Source organism: Ascaphus truei, chromosome 1 (assembly GCF_040206685.1).
Source record: "Ascaphus truei isolate aAscTru1 chromosome 1, aAscTru1.hap1, whole genome shotgun sequence".
Taxonomy (NCBI): domain Eukaryota; kingdom Metazoa; phylum Chordata; class Amphibia; order Anura; family Ascaphidae; genus Ascaphus; species Ascaphus truei.
Window position 1 is genome coordinate 400,994,543 of NC_134483.1, and position 18,182 is coordinate 401,012,724.

General features: G+C 42.6%; 1 protein-coding gene across 3 annotated transcripts in view; it reads right to left on the reverse strand.

Moving 5' to 3' along the window:
• GUCY1B1 (guanylate cyclase 1 soluble subunit beta 1) overlaps positions 1-18,182 on the reverse strand; it is a 128,334-nt gene that overhangs the window by 42,588 nt on the left and 67,564 nt on the right. For all 3 annotated transcript variants that reach the window (XM_075612728.1, XM_075612738.1, XM_075612718.1), the window contains one exon: positions 13,177-13,374. In XM_075612728.1, the coding sequence (XP_075468843.1) occupies positions 13,177-13,374 (198 nt within the window). The remainder of the gene's footprint in view (positions 1-13,176; positions 13,375-18,182) is intronic.

Sequence of the window (18,182 nt, forward strand, 5' to 3'; positions counted from 1 at the left end):
CTCAGTGAAATAAAAACCAATTGCCTAACCAAATTCCATTTAATCATTCAATCTGTAGGCTCACATGCCTCATAAAACATTGCATTTACAGTGTATACATGTAGCATAACATGTAAACTGCATGTACACGCTGCAAATCAATGTTAACAATACAATAATGCCACTCAAATCGCCATACATCACAAGAAGTATATTATTTAATACAATAAACTCACCATCAATGAATTACTACACATCAATTACATCCCTAAACAATTAAAATACCATCCATACCAATTACACAATGAACTAAAGCTATCCTAACAGAGAACAACTTCAAAACATAGTCAAAAGTACACCAACAATTACAATATAATAAAGCAAGGCTTTCCATATCCTACTGTACGGCCTGGAAGCCCAAAACTTACATCTGTCTAAAAATAAAACACATTTAGCACACATCAATGCATAGCCACAATGATTAACAATACAGAATTAGAAGCTTTAACAACACTATCATTTCTTACCCTGTATATATATCTGTACACATACATACAGACATACATACAGTGGGAAGAAATGATATGCATTGTAAAAAATGAAAACATGAAAAAGCAACACAAAAAACAGTTACATTAAGTACATTTCTTTATTTAACTTACCATTACTTGCCCCCACCGACTCCCGTTGATCAGCTTACTCACGAACCAATCCACGACACCATCCACGACACCATCCAGGAACAAATCCACGACACAATCCAGGAACAAATCCACGAACCAAACCAGGAACCAATCCAAGAACAAGTGCAGGAACCAATCCAGGAAGCAAGCCACGAAGAAATCCAAGAAACAATCCACGACACGATCCAGGAACAGGAACCCATAAAAGAAAAAAAACATAACAAATTAAACATTAAAATAATAAAACATGACAATCAAGGGTTGTACTAGTTTTATTCTTAGTGAATCTGTATTACAATACCTTGTTCCGGGGTCTTCTTGACGTCCGGTGCCACGCCCTGGTCTTCAATCTTCAGGAGGAGGTCCGTCCTCCTCGGCATCTGCCTTCAAAATGAGACGACATAGGCTTTTATAGGCCTATGACGTCACATTTGTCGTCATATGGTTCCCACGGCCCTGATTGGGCCGTGAAAACCATGTGTTTTGGCCGATGTAAAAAAATTGATGACGTCACTTAAAGGCAATGCCAGCACAGCCAATCAGAATGGCTTTGCTGCTATTGCCTTTAAGAAAACGTCATGAAATGACACATGGCCGGACTCACATGGTAAGCCAGCCAATCAGAGCGTGGGAACTCCATCCCTACTCTGATTGGCTGGCTTACCATGTGAGTCCGGCCATGTGTCATTTCATGACGTTTTCTTAAAGGCAATAGCAGCAAAGCCATTCTGATTGGCTGTGCTGGCATTGCCTTTAAGTGACGTCATCAATTTTTTTACATCGGCCAAAACACATGGTTTTCACGGCCCAATCAGGGCCGTGGGAACCATATGACGACAAATGTGACGTCATAGGCCTATAAAAGCCTATGTCGTCTCATTTTGAAGGCAGATGCCGAGGAGGACGGACCTCCTCCTGAAGATTGAAGACCAGGGCGTGGCACCGGACGTCAAGAAGACCCCGGAACAAGGTATTGTAATACAGATTCACTAAGAATAAAACTAGTACAACCCTTGATTGTCATGTTTTATTATTTTAATGTTTAATTTGTTATGTTTTTTTTCTTTTATGGGTTCCTGTTCCTGGATCGTGTCGTGGATTGTTTCTTGGATTTCTTCGTGGCTTGCTTCCTGGATTGGTTCCTGCACTTGTTCTTGGATTGGTTCCTGGTTTGGTTCGTGGATTTGTTCCTGGATTGTGTCGTGGATTTGTTCCTGGATGGTGTCGTGGATGGTGTCGTGGATTGGTTCGTGAGTAAGCTGATCAACGGGAGTCGGTGGGGGCAAGTAATGGTAAGTTAAATAAAGAAATGTACTTAATGTAACTGTTTTTTGTGTTGCTTTTTCATGTTTTCATTTTTTACAATGCATATCATTTCTTCCCACTGTATGTATGTCTGTATGTATGTGTACAGATATATATACAGGGTAAGAAATGATAGTGTTGTTAAAGCTTCTAATTCTGTATTGTTAATCATTGTGGCTATGCATTGATGTGTGCTAAATGTGTTTTATTTTTAGACAGATGTAAGTTTTGGGCTTCCAGGCCGTACAGTAGGATATGGAAAGCCTTGCTTTATTATATTGTAATTGTTGGTGTACTTTTGACTATGTTTTGAAGTTGTTCTCTGTTAGGATAGCTTTAGTTCATTGTGTAATTGGTATGGATGGTATTTTAATTGTTTAGGGATGTAATTGATGTGTAGTAATTCATTGATGGTGAGTTTATTGTATTAAATAATATACTTCTTGTGATGTATGGCGATTTGAGTGGCATTATTGTATTGTTAACATTGATTTGCAGCGTGTACATGCAGTTTACATGTTATGCTACATGTATACACTGTAAATGCAATGTTTTATGAGGCATGTGAGCCTACAGATTGAATGATTAAATGGAATTTGGTTAGGCAATTGGTTTTTATTTCACTGAGGATGTTATGCATAACTGTTGTAGGCATTGCAGGATGGCTTCACCCCTTAATTACCTTTCAGGTTAGTACCCGATAAGGTGATTAAGGGGTTCAGTGTTATGTTAATGATATTGAAATGTTGTGGCTATTTCTAATGTTGGCAACGGACCCCAAGGATGATGCTGGCGACGGAGACTTCTTATTGATGAGGTTAGTACAAGTTTCTTTACATTTTAACGTTATTGAATGTGTTTAATAATGGCCAAATAATGTATTATCCCTATGTGGATAATAGTTATTTGGCACATTATTGTACTGTATGTGCTGGGGGAGGGGGTATTAGGCCCAAGGGTATTTGGTAGGACTCCCCTGTGGGTATTGGGTGAGGGTGGTTGGGGGGCTTTGTGGGGGAGGGTATGTGGGTGATGGTGGCTTAACCCCTTAATAACTGTAGCGGTTAATAACCGCTATGGTGATTAAGGGGTTAGGGGACATTAATTTGGATGTTGTAATTCTTGTGTTTGTTTTGCAGAAGCGGATGGGGCATGGGCAGGATGACGATGAGGATGGCCTTCATCGTGGCAGTGGGACATGGGTGAGTGCTATATGTATTTAAAGTCTTTATTGTTGTGTATGTATTGTAAATGGACAACTGCACTATTATCCATTTGTGGATAATAGTCATTCTGCCCATTACTATACTGTATGTTGTGTATTGATGCTATGTTTATTGGGGGCATTTGTCCCCAATAAACATGCTACTATGCGTTAACCCCTTCATTGCCTTAGCGGCTATCCGCTATGGTAATGAAGCAGCATTAATGTATTTTAATAATATTGTGCGGAAGCAGGAGGCCCCCTGAGCTGAAGCGCATTTATTTGTGGCTCAGAGACCCCCTGCCTCCCGAGTTACAGGCCCCGGTTTGGGCCATCGGTTACAGTGTGGACGCCATGTTTATTGCGGGGACGCTATAAACATGGCGGCGACACTGCCACCCGATGACACATACCGGGGCCTGTAACTCGGGAAGCAGGGGGTCCCTGCTCCACAAAGCAATGCGGTTCAGCTCAGGGGACCCCCTGCTCACTGTACAGTATAATTAAAAAGACATTCATGCTGCTTCATTACCGTTGCACATAGCCGCCAAGGTAAGGAACGAGTCTTTATTGATGTGTGTGTGTTTTATTTATACTGTACATGTGCAGAGGGTCTCCGGAGCAGAACAGCGTTGGTTTGAGGTCCGGGGACCCCCTGCCCCCCGAGATACAGGCCCCTTTATGGGGTGCCGGTATCCCTCTGGTTTGTTTACAGGTCGCGGTCACGTGATCGGGACCTTTAAACGCCGAGGGATACCGGCACCTCATAAAGGGGCCTGTATCTCGGGGGGCAGGGGGTCCCCGGACCTCAAACCAACGCGGTTCAGCTCCGAAGACCCCCTGCACATGTACACTATGAATAAAAGTTGTTTTTAAATACTTTTTTTGGTGCCGAAGTTTGCGCTGAGAGAGCGGCTTGTCTCTCTCAGCTGCAAACATCTATCGGCACCAAAGGTTTATCGGGAGCCTTATCGGGAGCCAGGCTGTATCGCCACAGCTCATCGGCAGCTTTGCTTTCGCAGTGCTTCAGCAGGGATCGGAAGGATTCGGCCCTTACTGAATACTGCGAGGGCAAATCGCCCAAAAAAAACATTTTCGCAATTCGTGCCGAAAATTTTGTATCGGGGCTTACTGCATGAGGCCCATAAGCACGCAACTATGTATACCCACAGGCCGCGGACCTCGACATAATGGGACATAGACATGCATCACCTTTTGGAATCTTTCTGGTCCTAACAGATCACCCCGAGCGCAGCACATGATACTAGACTTGCCTTTAGTAAGGTTATGACACTGTTCCCTTGTTAATATTCAAGGTTAATTGTTGTTATAGTGTTCCCTACTTTTCCCTAATTGCTCAGGCTTAAGCTAAATCAAAAGGTTTTTTAAAGCATTTATTTTTGCTGTCCCCACTTTGGCGGGAACGTGAGGACCGGCTATATGAATCTTCCCCCATTTTGCTTTACTTTGTTATCCCTAGCTTTAAGCAGAGTAATATTATCTGGGAGGATGAGCTTCCCTGGTTTTTGGCTACCCCCTTTCCCAGTTTGGGTACAACCCATAATATTTCCTCCCCTTTCCTGGTACAAGTTATAAAAACATCACTGCACATCTTCTCAAGTATATTGCACATGTATTATACTGTGCTTAAATATTCTCTAATTTCTCATATCACAGTAATTTCCGAGTAACATATTCCAAATGATCTCTCTAAGGGTGCTATGCACTAAGCAGTGATAAGTGGGTTTTCTGGGTGCTATGCACAAAGCAGTGATAAGTGCTTTTAAGTGAGATAACTGCCTTTATAGCGTGATACTGCCTGCTGTGAGATTCACAAAGCAGTGATAACAGAGCAGTATCGTGCTATAATGGCTTTTTATCTCACTTAAAAGCACTTATCAATGCTTAGTGCATAACCCCCATGATGTTAAAGGGCTGAATTCTCCTGTGAAAAGAAAGCTTTTTTTGTTGTCATTTAGGAAGGAACAATGGGATGTGGTTTCTCTGCAGGAAACTCCTTTTCAAAAAGATAAGTCTCCTAATTTTTATCCACATTGCTATACATCCTCTGCGATTGTTAAAAAAAGAAGAGTAGCAATTTTGATCAACAAAAACTTAGCATTATAATGTCTTGACTCATTTCCAGATAAAGAGGGTAGATACTGTACATGTATATCTTTCTCATTTATTCTATCAGAGACACACTATATACTATTGTAAATATTTATTATTGCAAATATTTACACTCTAAATGCTAATCAATTAGAATTTCTCCAAAGTATCTCTGAGCTGCTGTTCATAGGCGTCTTCTGCTGATCTGTGGTGACTTCAGTTTAGTGATGAATCCTAACATAGATACTGTTTGTCTAGCACTCCATCTACGAAGGGCACTAAATCAGATAAATGCGTGTCTAGATCTTTGGAGAATATCATGAAAGACCTGTTTGTAAGTGATGCCTAGAGAAGAATAAACCATAAGGATAGAGACTATACAGCTAAACCCCGTTATAACGTGCCTCGTTATACCGCGATTCGGTTATAACGCGGTTTTCCCGTGGCTCCCATTTAAAAAAAAAAAAAAAATTTTTTTTTTTTTTTTTTGCACACTGCACACACTGCACACACTCACTGCACACACACTGCTCATTGCTCACACTGCCACACTGCACACACACTGCACACTGCACACACACTGCTCATTGCTCACACTGCACACACTGACACACTGCACACACACTGACACACTGCACACACACTGACACACTCACTGCACACACACTGCACACACACTGCACACTGCACACACACTGCTCATTGCTCACAATGCACACACTGACACACTGCACACACACTGCTCATTGCTCACACTGCACACACTGACACACTGCACACACACTGCACACACACTGCACACTGCACACACACTGCTCATTGCTCACACTGCACACACTGACACACTGCACACACACTGCACACTGCACACACACTGCTCATTTGCTCACACTGCACACACTGACACACTGCACACACACTGCTCATTGCTCACACGGCACACACTGACACACTGCACAAACACTGCACACTGCACACACTGACACACTGCACACACACTGCACACTGCACACACACTGCTCATTGCTCACACTGCACACACTGACACACTGCACACACACTGCACACTGCACACACACTGCTCATTGCTCACACTGCACACACTGACACACTGCACACACACTGCACACTGCACACACACTGCTCATTGCTCACACTGCACACACTGACACACTGCACACACACTGCACACTGCACACACACTGCTCATTGCTCACACGACACACACTGACACACTGCACAAACACTGCACACTGCACACACACTGCTCATTGCTCACACGACACACACTGACACACTGCACAAACACTGCACACTGCACACACTGACACACTGCACACACACTGCACACTGCACACACACTGCTCATTGCTCACACTGCACACACTGACACACTGCACACACACTGCACACTGCACACACACTGCTCATTGCTCACACTGCACACACTAACACACTGCACACACACTGCACACTGCACACACTTACACACACTCACAGACACTCACACACACTCACACACACTCACACACACGCACACACATTCAGACACTTACACACACTTAGACACTCACAGACACTCACACACACTTACACACACTTACACACACTCACAGACTGCACACACACTGTACACTGCACACACACTCCTCATTGCTCACACTGCACACACTGACACACTGCACACACACTGCACACTGCACACTGCACACACACTGCTCATTGCTCACACTGCACACACTGACACACTGCACACACACTGCACACACTTACACACACTCACAGACACTCACAGACACTCACAGACACTCACACACACTCACACACACTCACACACACTCACACACACTCACAGACACTTACACACACTTACACACACACTCAGACACTTACACATACTTACACACACTTAGACACTCACAGACACTCACACACACTTACACACACTTACACACACTTACACACACACTCAGACACTTACACACACTCACAGACACTTACACACACTCACACCCACATACACACACGTTCTCTCCCATATATACATACACACACACTCTCTCACTCTACACAGACGGGGGGTGGGGTCGGAGCAGAGGAAAGGCCGCGACCAGCACCACCACCCGCTCCCCCCCCTCCTCCCGCGCAGGCAGCGGGTGCGCCAGGGACAGCGGTGGGGAGAAGAAACCCCCCGCTACCACCTCCATGCAGGCAGCGGGAGCACCGGGCACGTGGAGGGAGCAGAGGTAAGCGGGGACCGGAGGGACATCACCGCTCCCATCTCCTTCCCCGCGGGCTGTCCTGCGGTGACAGGGGGAAGCGGGGAGCGGAGGTACATGCCCGCTCCCATCTCCTGTCCCGCGGGATGAATCTGCATTAAAGCGGCGGCCATTTTTTTTTTTTCACGACCCCGTTAGTAACGCGGTGGTCTCGGGGTGGACCCCGAGACCCGCGTTATAACGGGGTTTAGCTGTACTTTTTATTCTGCCCCCTCCCCCACATTCCTTTCTAAGTAGCAGGTTTTTCCATGTACATGTGCAGGACAGGTCCACTGAGGCCATTCTCACTCAACTGCAGAGCTAAATGAGAATTTTCACAGGTAGTGTTAGGACCTGCATACTTGTCATGCTGTGACATGGCTGCAGGCTTATAAGGCTTTGGCCACAGGGTTTAACTAAATGACACTTACTCATGAGAATACTAACATTGACGTATTTAATTATGTATTTTGTCACATTGGATGTAGCATTGTGTATTTTTATAACAATCCCCCCACCCCATTCCTCCTACTTTAGAATAGGTTTGGGCGATATCAACATTTTCACCACGATAACAATAAAAATAAATTTACTGTGATATTGACATATATGGTGATAAATTTGTTAAAATAAAACATGTTTTAGTAAATCTAAATCAAATGTGTTCTCAAAATAAATTCAGTCTCAAGCAATTTCCATGTCTGTACGTCACTTTTTATAACCTGCACTGCTCCCATCACCCTAAAATCCCGCTCATCATCCAACAATACTCCCTCCATTTAAAAGACATTTAATGTATAAAATGTTAAAAATATATTAAAAAGATTTTTCGACCATTAACAATTGTCAAAAAATGTGTTTTAATACATATTTTTAAATGTTCATAAAGGGTGAGAGTGATGGTATTAAGGGGATATTAGGGTGAAGGAAGCAGTGTAGGTGAGAAATGGTGAAATGCAGGCATGGCGAGGAGGGTTAATGGCCCCAGGGAGGAGAGAGGAAGGGGTTAAATTCCAAAGGGGGTGGGGAGAGGAAGGGGTTAGGTGCCCCAGGAAGGAGAGGAAAGGGTTAAGGAAGAGAGGAAAAAGATTAAGGGTCCCATGGGGAGGGTGGGGCATGGTCAAGTCCCCTTGGGGGGAGGGGAGAGTGGAGAGGAAAAGGTTATGTGTTCCAGGGGGAAGGTGGGGAAGGGCTTCTGCCCCATAGGGGAGAAAGGTAGGGGTTAAGTGCCCCAGGGTGAGTATGGGAAAAAGAGTTGTGCCCCAGGGGGGTGGGGGGAGAAAGGAGTTAATGTTCCAAGGGGGAGGATGAGGAAGGCATTAAGTGTCACAGGGATGAGAAAGGAAGGGGTTAAGTGGCCCCAGGGGTTAAAGAGGAAGGGGTTAATGGTCCCAGGGATATACAGATATTAAATTAATGCCCTCCCTTATTCGTGCCAATAACAGCCTAATTACGTGGTCAGATCATATCCCTATAGAAATCACATTAATGACCAATATCTACATTTCAATAAACCACGGTGGAGACAAAACAACTCGATCCTAGATTTTCCCTAACAATGTTAAACACTTGAAAACACAAATATATTTCTATTAATACGTCTAGTGAGGTCAGTAACTTTACCTTTTGACTAGCACATAAATCTGTTATGAGGTGTAACCTCATTAGCCTTTTGTCTTTTCTTAAGAGGAGAGGAAGACATATACAAACTCCAAAAGAGTTTGTCAAGCTTGAAACATTAAACAAGAGTTTCACTACCAAGAAATGAATAAATTAAATAACCTCTTGCAGAGCTCAGCTCAACTCTCTTCTCCTGGAAAGATCACTAAAATGGACAAAACGAAAGTTCTATACCAAAGTTAATAAAGCAGATAAACTTCTGGCAAATAAGCTCAGGAAAAATCTAAATTATAATAGAACAACTTCATTAATGATTTGGATTACAACCCATGTAGAATCAAAAAGATTTTTTGCTCAAATTATATAATAAACACAGATGGAAATGATAATCCCGCATGACAGGGTTTTATTGATGTTTTCTTGAATGTTATTCCTATTCCAAAAGTTAATCAAAGGTGCCCCATACTGCAAGGGTCAATGTAGCTGGTTTCCTGTTTGAGCCTTTCCCCTTATTGACTGGCCCACACCAGGTGTGCCCCCTTTCTCCTTTGATTTTTTCATTGTCTACTGAACCCATAGCTAGAAGCATAATGAACAATTTAGACATTTTGGGACTCATGGTAGGACAGGCCGAATATAAGCTGAGTCTACTTGCCAAAGATAGTCTATTAATACTAACGAACCCATTGGTTCCCCTACCAAATTAACAAGCAGCATTACACAACGGTAGTATAGTATCATATTTCAAAATAAAGCCAATAAATCAGAGGTTCTCGCTATAGGAGTGAACCAGGAACTGGAGGAAGCTCTTACATTTTTGTTTTCCTACCATTGGAAAAATCGCTCCATAACATACTTGGATATTCATTGTATAAAAGATCCAGCTGATTTTTTAATAGAAAACTATCCCCCTTTATTTAAGACACTGGATTTTCCCTATATGAAAAGTTGTACCTCCATTGTGTCTAACCTGCTCCAAGATATGTAACTGGATACTAGACTCTCATATATGTTAAATTGGAAGAGAGTTGGACATGAGTTTGTCACCAAAGGAATATGAGGTCAACTCTACTCATGCTTCTAAAAGCTCGATATGCACAAATATAAAGGAACATGGGCATAAAGATATTTTTCGTTTGTATGGTCTCAGCTAGACTCCATAAAATGTTTCCAGATGGCATCAATAGATGCTGAAGAGGATGTGGGAAACTTGAAATGTGGTTAATTTGGTGGCTTTGCCCAAAAATTCCTAAAACGTAGTCTCAGATTGTTGATATTATTAAAGAGTTATTTCGATGTGAAATACCAAAGTACCCGATCACTGCACTATTGAATAAACGAGCCCAGGGAATGCCCAAAGAGTCCCAGATATTGACTTCACATGTATTATCGGCTACATGATCCACTATTGTAAACTACTGGAATCAGGAAGAACCTCCTCCTATTGCTGTGATGCTGTATAAACTGAGGGAAGTTAATCTTATGGAGAGACTTACAGGCTTGCTAGATTGAATTTTTGACAAATTGTGTAGTGCAGGGGTGGTCAACCTTTTTTTTCAAGGCGTGCCAATAAATGGACACATTCTTTGGTGGGCCACTGTCCTACTGCCCCCTACATCCGGATTAAATTCATAGCTAAACCTAAACTAAATAATGACAAAAGTAAACAAGGATAATAAAAGCATTTAAATATTACAATTTTTTTATTCCAAATTGAAGAAAAAAATTGAAATCCTAATAATAATAAAAAAAGGAAAATCTGATTTTAAAATATCTCAATGTAATTTCTGAACTTGCATTGCAGTTACCAGTTTCTTAATATTAGAATTGATTTCTGAGGCTGCTAACAAGAGCAGAGCTCACATGAGCATCTATCAATACTGATCTGTACTTATTTTGAATGAAGTCAATTGCAGAAAACGTCTGCTCACAAAACAAATATGGGGAATAGCTTACAGTTAATTTAATTATTTAAATTGATTTGATTTATTTTGTTTTTAATTGTTAAAGAAGTTATTCAAATTGTGTTCATTTTCAAAATTGATGTTAATATTCATATGTTTCTCCTGACATTATTTTTATTTTTTATTTTAAGGAGGTTCCTTTCCGTAGATTTTTCATTTTTGCACTTTCATCCCGTAGTGCATTTTGGCTGCCGTTTCATATAGCAGTCCACTGCTCTAAGCACTACACCACATTGTGTATGGAAGGTTATCCTCTTTAAACAACCCTATGGTTGTTTGGATGGTGTATTCCAATTGGGTGATTGACTGCAGTATATGTTAACGTTCTTTAAAGAGTGTAGCAGTTAGAGATTTGCACTATGAAGCATCAGGAGTTAAATTCCCGCATTGTGTATTATATAAAGTATATGAAAAGGGATGCTGGGGGGAAGGGGAAGAAGAGGAGGAAGAAGAAGAGGAAGAGGAAGAAGAAGAGAAAGAGGAAGAAGAAGAATCTGTATGTGGTCTGCACTTGTCCTGGTGTGTGCCTTGTCCTGCTTCTCGTGTTGCACCACGTGTGAGGTGGACAGAGCCCCAGGAGGAGGAATCCCGACACTCATGGCAGGTGGGAGATGGAAATCTGTTGGCTGAGCAACAGGTATTATCTGATGTTGCTTGTAGGCTATTATTGCAGGGCTATATTACTGAGGTTTACTTTAAAAGTCATAATTGCAGGCTGGATGTGCTTTGAACTATTTTGGGCTTGGGAGTAATATAAACGGTGCAGCTATGTGATAGCTATGTGAAGGTGTGGTAATGATACAGAAGTGCTGTTTGTGTTCAGGGATCAATACCAGAAAAGCAGAGAAGCTATATGGTAGGATTGTGGTGCAGTTTTATTCAGTATAATTGGTGATTTCCTTTTTGTTTCTGTGGGAGGGGCTAGGTGGCGAGTAGCTTTTTTGGTTGGGCGAGTAGCTTTATGGGTAATTTGTCAAGCCGAGCTTAGAAGGAACTGGAATTGTATGTGTATTTGAACTGTACAATGTTCCCACCTTCACTTCCCCATTTGCCTTCTGTATACCTCTCCCTTACCCATCCATATTATTATTTTTCTGCAAACCTATTAAAAATGTCACTAAACAAACAGTTTAAACAAAATGAATCTGTATTTATCAATGTTAACAATTAAATTTTTTTGCACATTTGTACAGTATTTGGTGTTTATTGGTGCATTGTTTTTAGTTTCCATACACCCCTTACTTTGCATTTGTAAGGATCTGTGATAATCTGTCATAATCACAGCCCCACACCTAGTTCCATCATTATTGCCCTTAATTCTTGCCCTAGTAAGCAGGAAAAGAGGGGGGATTTGATGTCATGGTAGGAGTGATCCTCTAATTACATATGTGAGGCCACTTAGCATATCACCTATGGTGAGTTGCACTACACTAGCCAGGGGTATCTCATTTATCTCCGCGTCCTTAGGTTTTAACTTATATGTGTACAGTTTTCTATCTGAATTGTAATTAATAAGGTAATTCCTTTTAATGTATGTATCAGTAGGGGTTGGGTGCTCCTAATAGGTATTCTGTTTCTTTTGTGTACGACTTGAAGATTTACCCGAATGTTCTATAAAGATTTAAAGACTTCAACTCTCACATTTTAGCCTTGCCTGTATCTGTTAAATACGCTCATAACACTTATTGCCTCTAACTGTACTGTAGATAAAATGTCTGTTTATTTAGGGTAACCATGTATTGTCAACATAACTCTGTGCCCTGGCCATACTTGAAAATGACACGTAACTCTCAGAGTATTATTTCCTGGTAAACATCTTATAAATAAACATAAGTAAAATCATACATCCAATACGTAATACATTTACTGTTCCTGCTTCTAACAGAAGGAAAATAAAATTTGCACATTTGACACAATCTTGACATAACTTGTGCAATTTTATGACACAAGTTCTCAAGAAACGTCGCCTTTATATAACATCTATCTAGCTATCAAGGCAAAACGTTAGTGTATCCAATTACTTTAACTTCTATTTCAAGTACAGTAGTTACCTTCATAGCTATTTCAGTTCCATGGATCTGTTGAGCCACTGTCTTAATTATTCCAATAACAATATCTTGGAGTCCTTCTCTCTCTGAATAGTAGTGCAAAATAAGTCCTTTTCCCTTTTCTGCATCAGTACATCTAAACGATGGAGCACGCATACCAGGATAAATAGTACCAAGGTGATCATGCAGAGCATCCAAGTTCTATAACAAAAACAAAACATAAATATGCCATAATATATATAATTAACAAATACTTTCTATTCAAATAAGTCAGAAAAAAATCCTTATTAAAAACAATAGCTTTTAAAAGTCACATTTTAAAATATGTTTTTTTTCCCCCCTAGGTATGAAAGTAGATGTTTTTGATATCAAAAGTATATAGATATATTTTATGTTCCTGATGTTAAAAGATCGACACATAGAATAGTTGAGCCATAGAGTCCTGCAATTTCCACTTTCTCACATATTTTCCAAAATTAAAAACATTTCCGTATAGGAGGGTCAGATGGAGGTTTTGCACCACGGAGAAGCCTTTAAAATGTGCTGTACATTTGCCAAATGATAAAATATATAGTAAATTACATTTACAGTTCCACAAAGGTCAATACAATTACTTCCAACTATCTTTGAAAATAAAAATCTGTGTTTCTCTGGAATTCTGCAAGCAGCAGGATTGTAGCTATAGCCCAGGCAGCCCAGGCAAAGCCCGGGGGCCTGTGCTCTTGGGGGGGCCGCTCTCCCCCCTGTCAGCGGCCCATCCCTCTCTCTTCAGATAGAAAAGGCCGGGGCAGGGGGAGATGGTATGCTGAGGCCTGACAAGGGGGGACAGCCCGGGCTGCTGTCCTGGGCCCGGTGTGTTAGGGGGCTCGGCCCCTGCAGCCCGCACATTCATTTCCTGCAGGCCATGAGATACGGCAGGTGGGTGGGGCTCTGAAATACATCAGGAAGGAAAGAGGGGAAATGCCTTCCTTTGCAGAGCCTCCGTAGGTGGGCAGGGCCTAGGTCAGAGGCAGGGCCTCAATTAGTGTAGCGTCGGAATGGAGCTGCAGCCTGAGAGAATGGTGAGAGGGAGGGGGAGGGTTAATTCACTGGGTTAAAACAGACATGAAAGGGAAGAAGACAGAATAGGAGCGACAAAGAGAAAATGAAGTACGAGAGAGAAATGCATAAGAGGGAAAAGAAAGACATGAGGGGGAGAAAAGAGAGAGAGAGACATAAGAGGGAGGCAAAGAGAGAGAGAGACATGAGGGAGAGAAAATAGAGGGATAGAGACATGAGGGAGAGAAAAGACAAAGACATGAGGGAGAGAAAAGAGACAGATACATGAGGTGTAGAAAAGAGAGACAGAGAGAGACCGAGAGAGACAGAGAGAGACAGGGACGAGGGGGAGAAAAGAGAGGTATAAAGACATGAGCGGGCGAAAAGAGACAGAGACATGAGGGGAGAAAAGAGAGAGAGAGACATGAGGGGAAGAAAAGAGAGAGATGAGGGGGAAGAAAAGAGAGAGATGAGGGGGAAAAAAGAGAGAGAGACATGAGGGGGCGAAAGGGAGAGACATGAGGGGAGAAAAGAGAGAGAGACATGAGGGGGGAAAGAGAGACAGACATGAGTGGGAGAAAAGCAAGAGAGACATGAGGGGGAGAAAAGAGAGACATGAGGGGAGAAAAGATAGACATGAGGGAGGGAAAGACAGGCAGACATGAGTGGGAGAAAAGAGAGAGAGACATGAAGGGGAGAGAAAGAGAGAGAATAATGAGGGGGAGAAAATAGAGAGATAGAAAGACACATGAGGGAGAGAAAAGAGAGAGAGGCATGAGGGGTGGAAAGAAATAGACATGAGGGGAGAAAAGAGAGAGAAACGTGCAGGGGATAAAATAGTGACAGACATGAGGGGGAGAAGAGAGAGACATGACTGGTGGATAGAGAGAGAGATATGAGTGGGAGAAAAGAGAGAGAGGCATGAGGGGGGGAAGAGAGAGAGATATTAGGGGAGAAAAGAGAGAGACATGATGGACAGAGAGAGAAACATGAGGGGGAGGAAAGAGAGAGAGACATGTGGGGGAGAAAAATAGAGACATTAAGGAGCGAAAGAGAGACAGACTTGAGTGGGAGAAAAGAGAGAGAGACATGAGGGGGAGAAAAAGAGAGTGACATGGGGGGAGAAAAGAGAGAGAGAGAGAAGACACATGAGCAGGAGAATAGAGAAAGCGAGACATATGGGGAGAAAAGAGAGAGAGAGACATGAGGGGAAAGAGAGACAGACATAGGGGGAGAAATTAGAGACAAACATGAGGGGGAGAACAGAGAGACAGACATGAGTGCGAGAAAAGATAGAGAGACATGAGGGTGGAAAAGAGACAGAGACATGAGGGGGAGAAGAGAGAGAGGGAGAGACATGAGGAGGAAAGGGGAAGGAAAAGTAAAATAAATACTGGAAAAAGAAACCTCTGGTTGTTACAGAGGATGACATGAATGGGAAGATATATGGGGGATTAAATAAAGAGAATGGCATGTTTGAGAAAAGAGAAGATGGAGGAAAAAAGACATAAGGGGGAAATAAGATAAATACATGAGGGGAGAACAGAGACAATTAGATGAGCAGTGTAAGAAGAGAAAAACATGGTGGGGGGAGAAAGTCATGCTGGGGGTGGAGAGTGACATATTGGGGGTGGAGAGAGACATGCTGCTTGGGATGTAGAGAGACATGCTGAGGGAGAGAGAGAGAGGCATGAAGGGAAAGAGGGTGAGAGAGACATGCTGGGGGAGAGGAGAGAGAGACATGATGGGGAAGAGGAGAGTGAGACATGATGCAAGGGAAGTGGAGAGAGTCATGATGTGGGGGGGGAGAGATTCTGTGTGGGTTGGAGTGAGAGACATTCTGGAAGGGAGGAGAGAGACATGCCAGCGGGAGAGGAGAAAGATGCTCAAGGAGACAGTAGAAAGACATTCTGGAGGGGAGAGAAGAGAGATGGGGAGAGGAGAGAGATGCTGGAGGGAAGAGGAGAGAGACATGCTGGTAGGGAGAGGACAGAGACATTCTGGGGGGGGGGGGGGAGGATAGAGATGCTGGGGGGGAGAGGAGAGAGACCTGCTGGAGAGAGACGAAAGAAATGCTGTGGAATGGGGGAGAGCAGTGAGACATGCAGGGGGAAATAAAAGAAATACATGAGAGGAGGGGAGAAATGAGACAGAAGGGGAAAAGATGGAATGATAAAGGGTGTGAGAGAGAGAGACACTAGGGGGGGACAAAGAGACATGATCGAGCAAAACAGACCAAATGTGATTATGTCGTAAGATTTGCAGGGGCCCCATTTTTCAAGTTTGTCCTGGGCCTCCTAAATTCTGTTGGTGGCCCTGGTGGCGGGTCCCCAGTGTTAAACAGAGGATAAGTCAGCAGAGGAATTAGCAGTTGCTACGGAGACAGAGCAGGACGGCTGGGGAGGAGCGCGCCCCAGCAATCCAATATGGAAGTCTTTCTTACTTCCGGTGTCTATGCTGCTAGAGCACGCTCCTCACCTCATGCCTTCCTGTTCTGCCTCAGTAGCAACTGCTAATTCCTTTGCCGGCGTATTCTATGTTTAACGCTGGGGGGCTGCTACTGCCGCATACCATCTCCACCCGCCTGTCTTTTTTACCACCCACAGGTAGGCATGGAGGAGGAGGAGGGAGAGAGCTGATAATGATGAGGGGGAGAGCTGATGATAATGGGGAGAGAGCTGATGACGATAAGGGGGAGTTGATGATGGTGATGATGATGAGGGCGAGAGCTGATGATGAGGAGGGATGATGATGATGAGGAGGAATGATCAGAAAGAGGATCAGGGAGGGAGAGAAAAATTGCAATCAGTATTATCTTATATTACTACACTGATTTATTTAAAGAGTATGGTGAATTTTACACAACTTTGGAGAAAAAAGCCCAATAGTATTTGAGAAAAAAAGTTATTGAATCTCATTGTGGGTGGGTGCAGAGAGGTTCCCACCCGCTACTTTACCCAGTGGCGGATTTCCAATTAGGTCCGGGCCTAGGGCAGCTCAACCCTGATGAAGGTCCCTCTGGGTGACCGAAACTTTGGTTGCAGTGCCCTGTGATTCAATACAGTTCTTTGTCTGAAGACTACATGCAGTGTGCTGTCTATTTTTGTTGTACCCCAATCTGGTAATATATTTTTTGTTCTATTCATATGGGATAAGCATCTGTTTTTGCCTGGTTAGTAGTGTGCCAACTGCCTTCTCCTTTATATATATATATATATATATATATATATATATATATATATATTTATTTTTTATTTTTTTATATATATATATATATATATATATATATATATATATATATATAAAGATACAGTAACAGCAGGCACTTCAAAGGATCCAAAGAAAGAAATAGGTGCTTGTTCAACAAAAATAACAGGAAACCAGGTGTCCCGCCAAGGAGACAAAAAACAGCACTCAAGGTATATTGCAAAAGTGTATTTGAAAAAAAGCAGGCACATATAAATCCAACGTTTCGGTCCTGTATAGGAAGGGCCTATACAGGACCGAAACGTTGGATTTATATGTGCCTGCTTTTTTTCAAATACACTTTTGCAATATACCTTGAGTGCTGTTTTTTGTCTCCTTGGTGGGACACCTGGTTTCATATATATATATATATATATATATATATATATATATATATATATTTACTTTCAGGTCTGGGAACCCCCAGCTTCCTGAGGTACAGGCACCAGTATGGGGTGCCAGTATCTCTTGCAAGTTTAAATGTCCAGTCACGTGAGCCATGTTGTGGGATATTTAAACTTGCAGGAGATTCTGGCACCGCATACGGAGGTCTGTACTTCGGGAAGCAGGGGTCACCGGACCTGAGATTAATGCAGTTCAGCTCCAGAGACCCTGTACTTCAATACTATGTACAAAAAAAAAATTAATTATACAGCGCGATCGCCTGTAAGAGCAGTACAGGGAGATGTAGCTTCTCTCTGCGCAGCTCTTACAGACTGCAGGAG